Raw genomic sequence first — 19564 nt, 5'->3', positions numbered from 1 at the left:
GCGGTCTGGATGCTTTTGTTTTCTTAATTATGCATTCAATATCATCATGAAATGTTCAGTTTCATCAATGTTTCTATATGTATTTCCAGATTTTATATTCTGAATGTCACCATAGTATACTAATATGTTTCACCCACACAGCCTCAGTTATGCAATTAATCGCTTGCTTTTATTGCCTGTATTATATGAATTACAAGGCATAAATTAGTTTTCAAAAATTGATTAGCAGAGTTTGCTAATTAAAATGTTTTTGATTAGCAACAGGCTCATTTGATTAGAAATGGTGTACTAATATTGCTATGTCACTAGAAGTTATTTGTACCCAAGACATAAAATGAGCAACAATACAGCAGTTTTGCGTACCGCTGAAATAAGACATTTGTGAGAGGAGTCAAGCCCGGCTAATCCTTTAAACTTCAGCTAGACATGCAGGTCTGGTAACTTAGTTTACCTATTCAATCTAAGAGAAATACATTCAACTCATAGCAACGGAGGACAACCAATTATGAAATGCTATTTCTGTAAAATGGCGCATGTCACTACAAACCCACTTTATGTTTGGCACACTGCTGCCTCCCTGAGTCCAGTCATGCACAGTGAAACTTATATTTGACATTTACTGCAAACAACGTAGATGTTAAATAAAAGTTTCAAACCTCTCTTGTGAATGCTACTCGCCCTTCATAAAGTTTACTCGACTGTTTGAATGGCGAAACGACATTGCTAATAATAGCGGAGTGTCTGTAAAATGTAAAAGGTTAACTACATGAATGGACACAAATAGATATGATAAGAAAGCTCAGAAAACAGTTTGGCCAGCTGTCTCCTGCAGATGGTAATATTTAATACAATCATGAAGCAAAGCAAGCTCTAGAGGCTAACTACAGTGTTTGGTATTGCAGTAGATCTGTGGATGTACAGATTGGAACTATTGATCAGTACTTTGTGTAATCATTTTGTTTGCTTTGTGTATTTATTATGAAAGAGGAAAGAAAGACTAAGCAGAGTGGATTGCTTAGCAGGCAGAGAACTGTCCAAACTAGGTGGAAAATTGTAGTTTGTGGTCATCTCACTTTCAGGGTACCTGGTATAAAGCAACAGGGTGATAATATAATATGTCAAGGAGTATGTGTTGAGCACCAGTTGCAACATGTATGCAACCTGCTGGTTTCAGAACTGGGTTTGCCATCAAAAGCATGTGATAATGTACATTTTCAAAAGTTCACTAGTCAACATGATGCATCTTCCCCAACAAAATGAAATATAGTTGATACTGTGAAATTCAGATACACTAACCTAAACTTGACTGTAAAGCATGGAGCTTCAATACTGTAATTATGTATTATTTAACAAGTTACATTTTAGGATCAGAATTGCATGTCTTTTTAAAAGATCTAAAGTTGACATATGCTTGCCTATGCCAGGCAGGATACAAAAAGCTTAATTAAAGTATCATCCTTATTACTTCTGGTTTGCAAATTTTTTGAAAAATAAATTGCTGCCTAGCACTCCTACACATGCCTTTGGCACTTGAGTGGAGGAGAGGATTACTGCTGAACGTTCCCTACATTAGCACTGAAGTGAACAGAGAAAAGAGGGTGAAGAGAGCACTGACTGCAAGAGAGGAATGCAGGGACAAGCTTTGTTTTTTGTTTTAAAATCAAATTTCTAAGCGTTATGCAACATTTTCTTGCATACATTTGTGCAACCATCCTGTATGTGATGTTTAGACGCTAACATAGCATGTACATAGCAGTGCACATCTATTCTTTCATCAAGACAATACCTCCATATCATTGCATCGAAAAAGTCTGCATATTTTTATGCAAGATTGGGTGACCAGTATATTCTCTTGCCTGCAGCATTAATTTTGCAAAGTCCTGGCATGCAGTGTTTAGTTTGATCATGGACTATAATTTCAAACTCCTGGACAGCATGGTCACTTATATGAGTCAGCCTAAGACAATGTTTCCCTAAGCTCTCCATCATACCCCCTGAATAAAATACATAATCAATCCACAAATCATCCCCACAAACCAGGTATATGGGAGAGCATCACCACAGGAGGATCCCACGAACAATTGCGATAAGTTATTGGTGTGAATAAATGTCAGCCACAGGTCTAAAATGCTTGAATCCTCATCACTAGGTTGGATGTATGTCAACACCCTATGATGATTAATGTACATTTTCCCCATCAAGCCATTCATGGATCTTTCGCCCCTTGTAGCGCTGAACATTTAAATCACCCACAATCAGACAGAGGGGTACTGCATTAGTCTTCAATCAAGCTTCCATGATTTTTTCCAATACCTTGATTAATAGATGTGTGTATACATTATTAGGGGGATTATAGACATTAATGATGAGGATGCTCTTTGCATCAGGACCCAGACCAACGTTTAATATAACAGCAAATATGTAGGAGTATGGGCAAAATACATTGATCAGAAGATGTTTCTCACCCCAACCAATAATCCTCCAAAAGGACGTCCCTGTTCGTTTCTCTTAGCTTTCCTATCGATTACCGTATATCAATCAATACAGCAAATATCGAACATACATGTTTCCTGAAGAGCAAAACACATCGGTACCTAAGATTATATAACAACCAGTGTTATTAGATAAGAAAGAATATCCCCTGGTATTATATGATATCAATTTAACCACCTCTGGGACACTAGGTTAATCAACATCAGTTTTATGCGGGTAAGTGTTAGTCCTTCACTCAGAGACAATCTTCCTGACAATAACGTCCACATCAAACGCCAATTTTGTATCACTCCTTTGATCTTGTTTTGATATTTTCACACTTCCAGTTTTCAATGGACAAGGTTCAACTCTACAAAATTCATATATCCTTGAAAATGTTTGCATAAACCAGAATCATTTCCAATATAATGGGGGAAACAAGATGTTTAGTGGCCCAATTAGGCTCAGAATGAGAGACAGGAATCTTGACCAATTTAATATCTTGGGACGTAATAATGCCCAGATCGGGAACTTGATTTATCAGTTCCAATACATTAGAACTGTTGAGAAAAGTGCTATTACTCATTGCAATTAATTTTGATACAGTTGGGCTTGGCCAAAGAAGGACAAAGTATCTTTTTTAAGTCAAATTGGCAATTCATATCTTTTCCATATACCCTTTGATTAGGGGCCCTGTTATCACACATAATGTCTTCAGTGCATTCATCAAACGACATATTGTCTATGTCAGGTAGTACAGTACTTTGTGCTATCACCCCTTCCTCATTCTTTTTAGACAACCACTTGCTGAAGTTCACTTGTTTATGACCCTTGGCGTTATGTTTTCTTTTTTGATAGCCCTTCTTCTGGGGCCTAGGTTTGGTCACAATAGAGTAATCATCCTCAGTCTTAACACAGGTCACCCTTTCCTTAGTCGTTTCAGCTAATGATGGAGAACCTCTGGCCCGCTCTTTATTTATGACCTGCTTTTTTTTCTACTAATAGCTTTGTTTCTTTTTAGAAGACTTTCGTTTTACCCTTGTCATTATGGTCAACCATAGCGCCTTTGGTGGTGAACTCGATCACACCCTCCTCATCATGAAGGGTTAAAATCGAATCTTCTGCATTAACCAACACCTCCACAAGATAAGCTCCACCATCAGATGTTTGTTTGTTTTTGTTTTTTTGTTTTATTTATTTATAATGCGCTCCAGACCCTTAGGTTACCGGGCGCAGCAGCAAGTATATGCGAGACTTAGAATGTTACATGAATGAATTTACAATATTACAAAATTTCATGAATGTACAATTAGCGATTGGAGAATTTACATGAATGTACAGTTAGCAATATACAGAGATAGCAGTTATAAACATAAGGGTTACTAACGCATCGAAGTACATTAAGTAGGGCTACACTTGTGAAGGTTCAGGTGTCTAGTCGTTGTTAGCGTTAATATGTTTGATCAAGTTCCTTCTGAAGTGTGGGAAGGGTTGGTCTACTCTTAGGTTGGGTGGCAAAGCGTTCCACAAGTTGGCAGCTCTCACAGGGAAGCTTGCACCACCGATTTTAGCAAGTCTAAATCTGGGTACTACCAGGCAATTGGAGTTGGCAAGTCTCATGGGTCTATTGGATGTTTTTCTTTTTATTTTGTCCGTCAAGTAACTAGGAGCAGCATTGTTCAGGGCCTTATGGGTCAAGGAGATCATTTTTAGGTGGATTTTATTATCCGTGGAGAGCCATTTGTGTTGCCGCCTGATAGAGGAGATATGCTCCCTCTTCTTTATGCCTAATGCGGCTCTAAGAGCATTGTTTTGTAGTGTTTGGAGTCTTTGGGTAGTGGCTTTATTGGCACCACTGTATAGGGCATTACAATAGTCGAGTCGGGAAAGTATTAAGGCTCTAGCCAAGATTAGACAACTGGTATTGGACAGGAAGGGCTTGCCTGCTCTTATCAATTTACAGGTGTAGGCAGTAGTGGAAGCTAGGGAGTTGACCTGTTTAGTGAAAGACAAGGTACAATCAAGGTAAAAACCGAGTGTTTTTACTTCCCTCGAGACTTTGATAACATTTCCATTTATGCTGAAAGCTGAGTAGTCCGGGCCCAATTTGTTAATATTGGCTTGTGTACCCAGAATGATCAACTCTGTCTTATCATCATTCAGGCAGAGACCATGAGTAGCCATCCATGCCTGAATGATGGGATACACTCTATTCACCAACTCCCTGTCCTTGCTATGATCCCCAGAAAGTGGGAGGAAAATCTGTGTATCATCTGCATAGTTGGTGTAGGTGATACCAAGATTGTCCAGATCATCGAACAGAGGTTTGGTGATATTGTATAGAGTCGGGGAGACGCAGGATCCCTGAGGGACTCCACAGGTGATGGGTATGGCCGCCGATGGGGGAAAAAACTCTCATAGTTCTCTCACTCAGAAAGGATTCTATCCAACTGGGTGGAGAAGTGAGCGGCAGAGTCCAAGTGTCTGCAGAGGACCTTGTGGTCCACAAGGTCAAACGCAGCTGAGAGATCTAGTAGGAGGAGGAGGGCTGTCTTACCTTCATCTCTCAATTCGTCTATTTGGGTCTTTAAATCAATAAGGGCTGTTTCCATTCCATGTAGTGGGCGGAAACCAGATTGTCTAGATCCTAGTAGTTTATGCAGTTCAAGGTATTTTTGAATCTGTATGTAGGCCACTTTGTCCAGGATTTTCAACAGAAATGGAACTGTAGTGATTGGACGGTAGTTAGTAGGGATGAGAGGGTCTAGAGTTTGCTTTTTGAGCAACGGGAGCACCCAAGATTGTTTTAAATTGGCTGGGATGATGCCTGTGGAGAAGGATGCGTTGACAAGTTTGGAAATAAAAGGTGATAAATCTCTGGCAGCGTCTTTTATTAACTGTGCTGGGCAGATGTCACCTTTGCAATTAGATGGTTTGAGGGTAAGGATGATTTTTTTCTATCTCTAGTGTGGTGGTTTTGGTGAAAGAGAATTTGCTAGACTGGGGCATGTGGTTAGCCTTGGGTGGTGACAGAGTAGGAAGGTTAAGCAGATCTTTTTTCAGTTGAATTTTATTTTGGAGGGTGTTAATATTATTGGTTAGAGCATGTTGGATGTCTGTGCACCAGGTCTGATATTTAGTACAGGTGTCTGGTATGGCGATAGGTGACTCAAGTTCCTTCAGTATGGAAAAGAGTTCCTTCATACTTGAGTTAGAGTTGGCGATACGATCATTGTATGAATTCCTCTTAGCCAGACAAACTGCATTTTTGTGTAGTCGGGAAATAGATGTTAGGTTGGCCTTGTTCTCAGCAGTTGGGCATAGTTTCCAGTTGGATTCATATTTTCTCTTGGTGAGGCGTAGGGCCTCGAGTTCAGGAGTAAACCATTTATTTATATGGGCTTTAGGTTTACTTGTACGCATTTTAAGTGGGGCAATTTTGTCCATAGTGTCAGTCATGATTTTGTTGTACTCATGAACTAATATGCTGGGGTCTAAGTTGTCAGGCAGTGCATTTAATGTTGGAAGAATAGCGGGTATGACATTGTCTATTGTCAAATTCTTTTTGTTTCTTGTTGGGCATGAAAGTGCCATGGGGACGACTGTAGAGGATGGTCGGGAGGTTAGGAGGTTGAAGGACACTAGTGAGTGGTCAGTCCATGATAATGCCGAGATAGATGAGAACAGCTGTACAGTTTGAGTCAGCGACCCAGTCTAGTATTCTACCTTTCGTATGGGTGGGGTTGTTGACTTTTTTGGGAGAATCCTAGGGAGTTAATAGCGTGGGCAATAGTCACGGCGTGCGCATCTGCTTGGTCATTAAATCCTAGGTTAAAATCCCCTAGTACCAGCAGTTGTGAAGTGGTTTTAGCATTGAGGGTTAGTAGCTTGTGCAGATCCTCTTCGAAGGTCCCAAGCGGACCTGGAGGTCTATAGATTAGGTGAATGGTTAGGGATTGATTATTGTTTATGAGGAGTTTTGCAGTGAGGGCTTCACAAGATTGTAGAGTTTGGGCGGGGGCTAGCCTTAGCGAAAGACTCGATTTGGAGATGATGGCAATTCCGCCTCCGCGGGTGCCCTCTCGGTCATGCCTACATATAGTGTAACCGTCAGGGATGGCTAGCATAAGTGAAGGGCCTGCTGCCTTGTGTAGCCAGGTTTCGGTTATTGCAATAAAGTCCAAATTCGCCTCAGTGATTAGATCAGCTATATCAAGGGCATGTGCAACTAATGACCTGGCATTGAGAAGCGCTCCTTTGTAGGAGTGATCCTTGGTTTCCTCTTTAGGTTGTGTGAGATTAGGAGTATTTTTCGCACTAGATTTTATCTTAGATTCAGATGTTTGTGTGTACATTGAAGCTGGGGTGATGTTGGAAGCGCTGCCTTCCTTACCATTTTGACGTTTCATCTCACGTTTTGTAGGAGGGAGGAGTCGTCTGGGTGTCTCGTGAAGTTTGTTAAGTCTAGCACGTAGTTTGTTGTTTCTATCGTGAGTGGAACTGGGCTTGGAGGTGCAAGCTAATGGTCCTAGCAGAGCTTGGTGTTTTAAGTCAGTGCAGACATGAGTATTGGTAATTATATCTGTTGATATAGGTGAGAAGGGTCCAAGTGCATGTAGTGGGGTCTGTGTGTCGGACCTGATTGCAAGTGACAGGAAGTGTAGCAGTAGCCATGATACAGTAGAAACTAAATAGGCTAGACATTGTGCGGAGCTAACACTTAGTTGGGTGGGTAGTGGTTCACAGGGTCATGCAGGGAGGATGTTCCCTGTGGTAAGGTAAAGTGATCTAGCACACCTAGAATTAAGAGTATCACAATGGCTAAAAAGCACAGCACCTAGATTTAAGCATATCACAATGGCTAAGATGCACAACACCTAGAATTGAGAGTATCACAATGGCTAAAAAGCACAGCACCTAGATTTAAGAGTATCACAATGTCTAAAAATGCACAACACCTAGAATGGAGAGTATCACAATGGCTAAAAAAGCACAGCACTAGATTTAGGAATATCACAATGTCTAAAATGCACAACACCTAGAATTGAGAGTATCACAGTGGCTAAAAAAGCACAGCACCTAGAGTTAAGAGTATCACACTGGCTAAAAAGCACAGTACCTAGATTTGAGAGTATCAAAGTGGCTAGGAAGCACAACACCTAGATTTGAAGTGTCTTAATGGCTAAGAAGCATACCTAGTTACAGAGTGACATAATTGAAGTTGCATACATGGGCAGCAACTGAGAAGCCGGATCGGCCATACAAGTTGGACAGGAATGCAAACATCATTGCTGTAAGCTTAGTGGGCCGCGTAGCATAGTGGTGTATAAGAGAGGCATATATGTAGCGTGATACAATGCATACCCTGTCTGCATACCCCCGGCTCCTTAGTAAGATGCAAAATACAATTTGCAGGTATGTGGATGCAATACTGGCATTGGGTTCACCTAGATTCAAATTACATGGTAGAGTTTTGGATGCAATGTGCAGGCAGGTGGCACAGCTGAAAGCAGTGTGCCTCTATAAACAACAGGCTAAAGCCAGCCACAGGCTAATTGCAGTATTTGGTACCAGGCACAAAGGCTAAAGGTGGTTATTCAGGGCAGGGCATAAAAGTCTAGGTGCAACAGACGCTGACAAGCCACACAGGTCTCGATACGTCATTCATTTGCATGGTGCAGTTCAGGAGTAGTAGAAAGCGTTTCGGGCAGAGCATGGAAGCTACTGAGAAAGCCGTGGTGCATGTAGAGATAGTAGCAATAAAGAACATTAGTCAATAGTACTTCCGATTTATAAATGTTGTGTAGATAGAGTAGAGGGGTCGAAAGGCAGTCCTTACCGAGTAGTAACAGGTAAGCCCAGGGCCCATCCATCTCCAGACAGGCTCCCGACAGGCAGTAGCCTTCGTGTGTTGCCTCAGTGGGTCTGCCGGCTCGAGCCTGCCGGCTCGTGATTGGTCAAAAAATAAGGGCTGCAGACCAATCCAGATCGATGCTGCTGCAGAGTGGGGACTTCCAAACAAAGGTGGCTTAGGCAGTAATGGTGGCGGCCATTTTGGAGAGGGATAGCCTCGTGGCAATTACTGCAGTTAATGCAGATTAATCAGGAAAATGACTGCATAGGCGATTTCAGGTAGATGGAAGGGCCATCCAGGGCAAAAGATTCATGGAGCAAGTAAAACGAGGTAAATTACAGAGACCATTTATCCGTTTTATTCTGGCTGGATCGTGGATTCCAATTTCTTGTGCGAGGTCTAGGAATCAGCCCAGTGCCCTCCGGTGGCGCTTCTGCAACAGCCACTGCTCCTGCAGTGGAAAGGGAGCTCCTGCTCCTCTCGGGGGGAACGGCAGCATGTGAAGCCACTAGGCTCCCGACAGGCAGTAGCCTTCGTGTGTTGCCTTAGTGGGTCTAGATGTAACATTGTACCTTCGATAAGGTGAACCCCAGCCCTAATGGCTATCATTTGTATAATGATTTCTTCAAATGTATTGACTTCCTCTTTTAAGTATTTTTGATCACTGCATATCGAACTAGATAGTGTGAAACGAGCGTCGATTATTTTTAATTGTTCTGGTTCTGGGGTATTTTCATATTCAGAATACTCAGAAGATGAAAACGAGTCCTCATCAGTGCTATCAGAGGCATATGCGTTACATCAAGATCAGGAGATCTTTCCAAGTTGGTCGAAGGAGGCTGTGACCCTATTATGTTATTTGCTAAGTCGCCACTCACCATATCAATGTTTTGAGGAGACTTTAAGGTTTATAACCATATTGAGTAGAGAGGTATTGTCAATGGGGTCTGATTCTGGTATTTCAGTAATTTTAATTTTCTGTAACCAATATCTCAGTACAATGTGAGCCATTAGTCAATATCTCTTGGATCGATGAAGAAGGTTCAAAAGAAACCGTTATGAGATAAGCGCTAATCCTACCTTTAGAAATATGCGGCTCAACCCTTTTGTCACACTCAACCTCAGTAACATCAGCCCCTATGTTTGGCTCTTGGAATTTTTCTTACTCTTGATGGATGTATTTTTTTTTTTACTAATGATTTAATTAGTCTTAGCAGAGGTCCAGCCCTTATTATAAGCCATTTTTATGGCACTGCACAATTGGTATTTATTTGCGACCACAAGCATACAAGGGTTTAGTGCATTCACCCAATAACAAACACAAATGAGACTTTACACTTTATAGAACTATAGTAACCACACACACAAATAAGTACCAAAATTGTGGACCACAAGCCCAAGCCCCGCAGAACAGCCAAACAGCACTCACAGGTGCACTCCTAGGTGCGTGCGCGCACGCAAAGCTGTTTAAAAACCTTTAGACTGGAAAGGGGCGTGACTTAGGTCTGATCCCAAAAATTAAGCCAATATTTGATTTTAGAGTTCTCCAAAGGCAACCTATAATTATATAACGCACAGTGTCAATACAGTGTCATCTTGGGCAAATATATGTAGCGTACGGTTGCAGTCTTATCTTCAATACCTTCCTCGGCTCAGTAGCAGTGACAGAAAGCAGCAGAGTCCAACAGCCAAACAGTACTCACAGGTGCACTCCTAGGTGCATGCGCGATGCTGCTTGTGCATGGCTCTTTAAATACTTTTATGCGGGAAGGGGCGTGGCTTAGGTCCGATCCAAACAATTAAGCCAATATTTGATTTTAGAGTCCTCCAAAGGCAACCTTCCTCCGCTCAGTAGCAGGGACAGAAAGCATCAAGCCCAACAGCCAAACAGCACTCACACAAGTACACTCCCGAACAATCGACTCCATGAGAACCTGGGGATCACCGATCAGGTCCTGGAGTAGCTGACCTCCTGCCTCTTGGACCACCCCTCCTAGGTCCAACTTGGTCCCTTTCTCTCTGCCACCTCTCTCTCTACCTGTGGCGTTCCCCAGGGCTCTATCCTCTCGCCCTTGTTATTCAACCTCGTCTTGGCCTCTTTGGCCCACCTGATGTCTACCTTCTCCTCTAACATTCAGTGTTATGCGGATGACACTCAGCTTTCCTTCAGGTTCCCCTCAGCCTCCTCTCCTCTGTCGCTCATTCCTGACTGTCTATCAGCGATTCATGATTGGTCCGCCTCCAGCGATCTCTGCCTTAATGCCATTAAGACAGAGATCCTTCTCATTGGGACCCCTACACCTGCGTTCCCTCTCTCACTCTGGCCGCCCGCCTTGGGCCCTCTTCCTTCGCCTTCCTGCGAGGCAAAAAACCTTAGTGTCATCTTCGACTGAACTCTCATTCTCTCCTCACATCTCAGTACCACTACCAGCTGCACCTCCTCAAAGGGACTCTTCCCTTTCTTACTTTCCCCCCAGAAGCTGTCTCCAGAGCTCCGGTACTCACTAGGCTGGACCACTGCACATCCTCTTTCTCAATCTGCCTTCCTCTACTCTCCCCCATCTGCAAATAATGCAGAACAGGAATGCGAGACTTATCGTTGGCCTCAAAGGCAGGGACCATATCACTCCAGCCCTGAAATCTCTCCACTGGCTCCCAGTGGCTGCAAGGATCAAGTTCAAGACCCTTTGCATTGTCCAGAAGGTTTTCTGAGACGGGGGACCGCACTACACCCAATGCTCTCTTCCAAAATACCTTCCTTCAGCTACCTCCAACTCTCTAAGGGTTAGAAGCTTCTCCAGGCAGAGAGTGGGGGCAGATCTCTCTCCACTGCAGGTGCCTCCCTCTGAAATTGCCTCCCTGCCCCTCTCAAACTTGAGCCGGACCACCCAAATCTTTCTTGATCAGTCACCCTTGCACTGCCTCTGGCCTACCATGCACTTAGGGTCTGTAACCAACTCTACAGTCCCTTGTTCTCCTTGCACTACACAGAGCCGCGCTTTCCTGGCTGCACTTACTCAGAGCATTGCTGCCCTGTTTTTCCCCTTCCATCTCCCTTGCATTCCCCTCTCTTTCCCCTTGCACTTCTCGTTCTTGCACGATCTGAATGACACAAGGCCTAGTAAGATCGTTTGTCTTGTCCTCCGTCTGTCTTCCCTCCCTTGTCTTGTCGCGCCTAGAAACACTTGTGTACAGGCGCGTCATAAATTACTTATCATATGATATCATAATCAAACTAGCTAATATGCCTGCAACTTCTGTGGGCGGATTGTGGTTTTTTTTGTTTTTTTACAGAGAGATTGTGCCCATGGCCATGAAATTAATTACCAACAATTGCCCCCATTCAGCAGTGCCATTCTGCAAAGGATACTGGCACATCTCAATAAGGCTCATACATTTTTAGGGAACAGCAGAAATACATTACCTTGGCCATTCTCTTTTAATTTTATAATACTGGCACTTGTTTATAGTTATAGTGACCGCAGAGAAGTAGTGTGCATGCGGTCATCCCCCCACCCCCATTACATTCTTGAGGTTATATAATGCACACTGGTATGCCAGATCAGCCGGACTTCTTTTAAAAGCCTCTCCTTCATCAAAGATCCAAGTGACACTCCCCTGCCCTACGGCCCTTTGAGAAATAGTCTGGTTTTCACATCACAATGGTGTTGGCTGTTTGCAATCATGTGCCTACACGCTGAAAGAGAGATCTTGTTCTCTAACTTTGCTGAATTAACCTTCTAGTTTATTTTCATTTTGAGCTTTGACTATAAGCCAAAAGTATTGCATTAGAGTACAGCTCGGCAGAAATGGCATATGGGGAAGGACATAAAGCCTGTAGGCGTAGTTTGGTTATTTAGCCACCCACTGACTGCCCATGGCTATGATAATCCCTATGGCCATTCCCTCCCACTTCCTGACCCTCCCCGCCCAAAATACATCCGCCTGGGGTCCCTTTGATCTACCTTTACCAAACCTTGCCATCAAACTTTGTGCTGAAAGTGCCTGCCACCATTTTATTAAAGCAGTGTTCTGCGAGTTAATGACTTAATTGGGATTGTATATGTCTTACTGGTGCAATAAAAATGTATTAACCAGGTTTGCCTTTAGCCACTCCATTTTTAAGTATAATACATGTCCTTCACTGAAGTCCTGTTAGAAACTAGCATTGGCAAAGCCAACAGTTTTGGCTTGTGCATAATTACTGGGCATTTACCAGGCATTGCTATTGCACGCTCAGGTACTCACCATTTTGCACCTGCTACCATTAATAGCCAGTTAATACTAATACGGTAGGGCCTGGCAAAATGCATTTCCCATGCCTACACAAAAGCCAAACGTTTTGGCATTGCCAATGCGTGTTTATTTTGTGTGCCATTACACTTAAAATAAGTGGTGGAAAGGAAAAAAAAACATACTCTGGGATTCCACTGGGGCAGGTGGAGGGGGCATGCTGCCATGCAGGAGGGGATAGGGCCAGAGTCATGGGTTGAAAGGCAAAAAAGACGTGCAGGTACTTGCTAATCTAGGCTATTATTACAGGAACTTTGGCCACGTTACTCTTGCTTTCCATAAGCCACGTTACTGCTCAGTGCTAGCTGCAAACCGTCATCATCAGAAACTCTGCAGGTATGGTAAATGACTTTGTACGTTTGCTTAATGAACCCAATGAACACCTCATCATTCTAATAAAACACAGATACAGCCCATGACTCCCATGACAAACCGGCCTAGCTGCACACATAAGCATCCTACACAGGCCTAACGCAGCCAGAACCCAGTCTTGGTGTCCATCCTCCAACTGCACATATTCAACTGATATCAATACCACCACACCTAATACTAGGATGCAGCTATCATCAGGCAATTGCATCAGCTGCATACATAACTGGTGCACCCAAGCACCCCATGACACCTTACTCTCTCAACTGACCTGGACTACTGTCGCCGAGGGTGTTCAACCTACCAGCGATTTGAGGTCATACCAATGATATATAGAGCGCTATATAAATGCCAAATAACATAACATAACAAATAACATAATGAGAACAATGATCAGGACAGGATTGTGTCAGTAGACTTCACAAAGTGTGTAAAAGGCAAAGACCCACAACTCTGCACAGTCCGAGCTCTTGGTAACATAAGGCCATACACGTCCACCCCTCGACAGACAGGCGGACAAACGGCTATAGTGCAGACTATATAGTTGTCGGATATACTGTCAAGTGGAAGACCGAGCTCAATGCGCTGGAGCAGTGAGCACAATGGTTAATTTTTGCACAGTTTTTATTCTCTGTCTCGTGTCAGGGCGGAGCAGCAGGACGGGCCTCTTATTGTCACTTTGTACATATGATCTCCCCCGCCTACACAATGCAAACTAGCCTACTTCACTGTGCTGATTTGCCTTGTGATAATCTGATCTAGCCTATCCCACTGTGTTGACCTGCCCCGTGATAATCTGAACAAGCCTGCTCCACGGCGCTATCTAGACCTATGATAAACCGAATCAGCCTACTTTGAAGTGTTTTCTAGTCTGGCCTACCGTGCTGACACCCTACTAGTTACCTCGCCCATGCATCCTAGTATGCCTTCCTCAGTCTACCTTATCGCTCTAGGTACACTAACCATTATCTATACTTTACTGGGCCCTGTCAGTCCCCACACCCACGCCCCCCTGCGCCTGACCTGCCACACAATGACAGCATCTGTCACCAGGCTCGTAACTCAGCCCAGCCTCTCAACACAGAGCCAAACCACCTCATACACCGGCAACACATTACCAGAAACTCCAGACTCAGAGCAAGACTGGACAAACTATTTGAACCCCCCGCTAGACTCTTACTCAGATCTAACACTACAATTAACCACTCCCTGAACCAAAACGTATCTAACTCCAAATGTTGTAATAACCATGGTTCCTAGTGATTGTTTCGAATGCAAAAGTTTCGGAAGAAAATGCATCGAAAAAATGCCTTTTTTAATGGGGTCCCTCCTTCCCCCTTTTTTTTTTTAACCCTTAACACCCGTTTTAGTAAAAAAAATATATATATACTTTCCCTACTTAATGCATTTTTTCGATGCATTTTTTTTTTTCTCAAACTTTGGCATTAGAAACTATGTTTTCGAAACAATGCCTGGATACTATAACCATCTTACCAAGGCCACCCCTGAGCAGTGCGCGGTCCCCTATCCAAAGACTTCTGACCCCACACATCAGACTGCAAGCAAAGACTCCCTATACCGCTCAATGGAGCCCTACTAAACACCAGGTCCCTGGTAGCACATGCCACAGATATCGCAGACCTGATCTTAGCTGATAACCTCGACTTTCTTGCCTTGACTGAGACTTGGCTACATACTGCAGCAGGAACAATACTCATGCTAGCTGTGCCTGATGGCTATACCATTCTCAGACAAGACAGACATGAGTCCCAAGGAGGAGGGATCGCCATCATTTTCAAATCTAGCCTCGCCATGAGACTGGCCCCCTCTCAAAATCTCCAATCCTGTGAAACACTCACAGTTAAACTACCACTGGCCAATTCACAAACATTAACTCTATATCTGATCTATCGACGACCTAGACCCATTGGTTCTACTTGCGCTCTCCAATAAAATAACTACTCTACAAAGTAAAATCGCCCTAAAAGAAGCATCCCTGAACTCAACCATTAACTCAGCGCCACCTAACATCTCTACCACCGCCACACAGTCTAACTTTAAGACACCCAGCTCACCACCCACTCGCTTCAAATTTTCAAAAATATCAATCCTTGAAGTTGAAAAAAATCATACTTTCACTCAAACCCTCCAACTGCCAGGGCAACCGCTGTCCTGCCCAGCTCATCAAGGATGCAGCAGGGACCTAGCCCCCTTTGTCTCGAAGCTCATCAATGCTTCATTTGCATCCGACACTGTCCCTGCTAACCTTAAAGAATCTTGGGGTGCTCCCACTCGACCCGTCAATACCTACCAATTACCGGCCTATCACAACGTACCCTTTCTATTAAAAATTCTAGACAAGGTTGCCTATACACAAATCCAGAAATACCTGGAATTACAGCACCTCCTAGGAGCGCGTCAATCTGGTTTCCGTCCACAACACGGCCCTCATAGACCTAAAGACCCAAGTCGATGAATCAAGGGACAAAGGAAAATCTGCCCTCCTCCTCGACCTCTCGGCTGCCTTCGACCTTGTTGATCACAAGGTCCTATGCAGCCACCTAGACTCGGCTGCTCACTTCTCTAGGGAGGCCACAGCTTGGATCGAGTCTTTCCTAAATGAAAGGACCATGCAGGTTTTTACGTCCTCAGCAGCAGCGGACCCTATCATCTGCGGTGTCCCCCAGGGATCCTATGTCTCTCCTACGCTATACAACATATTCACTAAGCCCCTTTTCGAAGATCTGGACAATCTTGGTATCACCTACACTAACTATGCAGATGATACACAGATTCTCCTCCCACTTTCAGGGGATTATGTTAAGGATTTGGCCTTGGTGAATAGAGTGTATATCATCATCCAGGCATGGATGGCTAATCATGGTCTATGACTGAATGACAAAACAGAGCTCATCATTTTAGGCACCTCCACCAACCTCAAAAAACTAGGGACTGAATATGCCTCCTTCATAATTGACGGCAACCTCATCAATGTGGCCAGCAAGGTGAAAACTCTCGGCTTCTATAATACTCAACACTCTCCTTCACTAAACAAGTTAACACGCTGGCCTCCACTACCAGCTACACATGTAAACTCATCAGAACTAGCAAACCCTTCCTCTCTAACAGCTGTATCATCCTGGCCAGAGCCCTCATCCTCTCCAGGCTTGACTATTGCAGCGCCCTTTATTATTGCTCCAACAAAGTAATCATCAGGAAAATCCAAACACTCCAAAACAACGCCCTTAGAGCAGCCCTTGGAGTGGCTAGGAGAGACCTTATCTCCGAGATCAGGCGGCAAAACAACTGGCTCTCTACAAATGACAAAAATCAAACTGAAAACTGCTTCACTCACCCACAAATCCCTGAATAACGCTATCCCCAGCTATCTCAATTAGAGATTCCATAAAAGGACCTCCATTAGTCCGTCCGGATTAGCACACAGTAACTCCCTCCTTGTCCCCAGATTCAAACTCTCTAAGATAGGTGGTAACAGCTTCCCTGCCAAAGCAGCCCAGCTCTGGAATTCCATGCCACCTACAATCCGAGAAGATCAACCATATCAGAACTTCAGATCCAAATGCACTATCTGGCTCAAATCCTCCGATATCCAGCCATGTGACCAACAGCGGAATAACACGTCTAGTGGATAGTAATCTAAATGTATAACCTTACTGTCTCCTGTTATCCTATGACTATGATATGCATGTATGCAACTGTATTGTTAATTTATGTATTGTGTAACTAAGCTGAGAACCTTCATGTAACCGTCGTGCCTTGATACCCTCGGGTCTGGAGCGCATTACAAATGAATAAACAAACAAACAGGGAGTGGAACCCAAAGACAGACACTTTCTAGTATCTGGGACAAATGCTGGCATGACACAGTTCCCTTTCACTGAAATGGTGAGTGTCCGGGGTGGCTTTTGTCTCGCTGGCACATGCAGGGACCGCAAAGAGTGTGAGAAAGGGCCCGGATATGGTATTTCTCAAGCCATGGGCACACTGATTGATATATATTTTTCTATCACGCTCGTACACAAGCGTGTGGACATCATAAGAGCCTCTCAACCTTTTCAATTGAAAGGATCCATGCATGAGTCTGGGGCGGGGGAGGGGGAGGGGGAGCTGCAACTGTCCCATGTTGCCAGTCAGCAGTATTCTAACATAACAGTACATTTCTCTCTACATTACTTTCATTGTGAGGCTTTAAACGTGCGTTTTGCAGTGCTCGCCTTACAAGATGCATTTGCAGAAGGCCTTGCGCCCGTCAAATCCCTTAGGGTATACAGAAGTGCTATCAACAACGCTGCCATACTTTTAAAAAATATTTGTCAATTGATGTGTTAAGGGCAGGAGCGGCATCGGAGCCTTTCTATGTTTTCAATTTAAAGGGGCAATGCATGAAGCTCAAGTGAGCCCCCAACAACTGCCCCATGTTGCCAGTCATTAGTCTTACAACAATATTTTGATCTCTGTATTACTTTTGTTCTGTAAATGTGTGCTTTGCAGCCCTCAGTATACAAGCTGCCTTTGCCATGTTGTATTATTTCATTGGGTCAAATTGATGTGACATTTCCTGTGATGTCGTCATAATCTAATTATTATTTTAGAAACTTAACGATTCCTACAGATTTTTGGTCACATAATGTTGGAACGTATGGCAATATCGTCCTGTTAAACATTCTGATGAAGTGAGATTAACCTCACGATTGACTAAAATTTCGAAACGAACATTTGGGGTACGTTCGCGATAATGCAAAGATCGCAGTCGTATTAAAATACCAAAGTGTCACTTTAATTTTTAGCCGAATAAAGCCAGTTAACTGATGTGACCCTGTAGAGTACCCATCTATTTAAATCCGCATTGTAAAGATCTTAAGGGAGTAACAACAGTGCTCACGTGTCGAGGGCTATGTGGTTCAAAGGAGACTTGTGCTTGTGAACCTTAATATATCTTTAAGTCCACGGCGCGGGAACGTACAGCATCCACACTTGAGTTCTTTTGGGAAAAAGGACACTTGAATTCATGGGCGAAATATGGATCGAGTGTTCCTGAGTGTCAACAAATGAGCGTTTATAGCGGGTAGACGTCTTTGTGGTGTTGGATATATAGAAAGTGGGCCGTACCTTCCTCAGCAGCGCTCGGCTGCACCACACCATGGCAGACCCGCTTGCTCCCTCGCGGGACCTTGTCAACCTCAAAAAAAATATTTGATCCTTTTTTGAGAAGGTAGCGACTAGTTCCCATCCGAGAAAAGGACCACAGCAACGGCCCGCCCCCTCTTATTCACGTGCCTCTGATGTCATCCATTGATTCCGGCCGGAGCAGTGAAGCGCTTCCGGAGCATGTTCAGTCAGTGAGCGGGGCCAGGCTGAGCGGTAATTCTGAGCTCTTTTGCTGCCGGTGCAAGTACAGCCGGACCCTGCCAGCCTTTTACTTGCAGCGGATGGGATGGGCATTTTCTCTGGCGACCCTGCCAGCATTTTGCTTGCAGCGTTTAGGTTGGGCATTTTCATTGCATGGCGGTAATGTTTCTACAGCTCTGGCTGCCAGGTTGCAGGAACAGCAGCAACCCGTGTGCTCTTGCCTGTAAATACAATTGTCATTTTCTTCCGGATACCGTGAACGTTCCTGCAAGACACCCGATTTCGATAGGGGAGAGGAAATTACATTTACTCTAAAAATCATGCTCATCTATTCAACATGAAAGGTATGGAGGACTAAGAAAAGGAACAGGGAGACAGTGTATGATGGTGTTTAACTGATCAACGGGGGCTAATAGTGATTTAATGTTTCATGACGCTTGTGATTATGAGGATGGATGGTTTTAGAGGAGGTTGGCTAGGGCTCTGCGTGTGATTCGGGATTGGCACAGGCATCTGTTGGAAGGGGCATCTTGCTATTTAGAGGGAGGATGGGGCATTATGCTATTTTGGGCATCTTGGTGGGGTCTGAATTGTTGCATGGGGCATGCTGGTGTGAGTCTGGTGGGATGGGGCACATTTGTGTGGATCTGGAGAAAGGGGGCACATTGGTGTGGGTCTGGAGGGAGTGAAAAGACATAGTGGTGTGGGTCTGGGGGAGGGATAGGGACAATGGTGTGCGTTTGGGAAAGGGTTGGGGTGCATTGGTGTGGGTCTGGGGAGGGATGGAAGACATGGGTGTGTTTCTGGAGGGAGAGATGGGGCACAGTGTGGAGGGTAGCATGGGTCATCTAGGTGTGGGTTGGGAAGTGGGACGGGGCATTTTGGTGTGGCTCTGGAGGGAGGTAGTGGGGGCACATTGGTGTGGATCTGGGCGGAGGGATAGTGCACATGGTGGGTCTGGAGGGTGGCATGCGTCATCTAGGTGTGGGTTGGGAAGTTGGAAGGGACATCTTGGTGTGGCTCTGGAGGTAGGTGGTGGGGGCATATTGGTGTGGATCTGGGTGGAGGGATGGTGCACGTGGGTGTGTTTCTGGAGGGAGAGATGGGTCACAGTGGGTCTGAAGGGTGGCATAGGTCATCTAGATGTGGGACGGGGCATCTTGGTGTGGCTCTGGAGGTAGATGGTGGGGACACATTGGTGTGGCT

General features: G+C 44.3%; 1 protein-coding gene across 1 annotated transcript in view; it reads right to left on the bottom strand.

Moving 5' to 3' along the window:
* The window catches only part of GTPBP10 (GTP binding protein 10), a 343147-nt gene extending 324846 nt beyond the window's left edge, over positions 1-18301 (bottom strand). Inside the window, exon 1 of the mRNA XM_069648367.1 lies at positions 18119-18301. Coding sequence (XP_069504468.1) covers positions 18119-18151 — 33 coding nt within the window. The 5' untranslated portion in view covers positions 18152-18301. The remainder of the gene's footprint in view (positions 1-18118) is intronic.
* Positions 18302-19564: the final 1263 nt, after the last annotated feature.

This window comes from Ambystoma mexicanum, chromosome 2q, assembly GCF_040938575.1.
Source record: "Ambystoma mexicanum isolate Mex_15411 chromosome 2q, UKY_AmexF1_1, whole genome shotgun sequence".
Classification (NCBI taxonomy): Eukaryota; Metazoa; Chordata; class Amphibia; order Caudata; family Ambystomatidae; genus Ambystoma; species Ambystoma mexicanum.
This window is presented reverse-complemented; position numbering and strand designations above follow the sequence as displayed.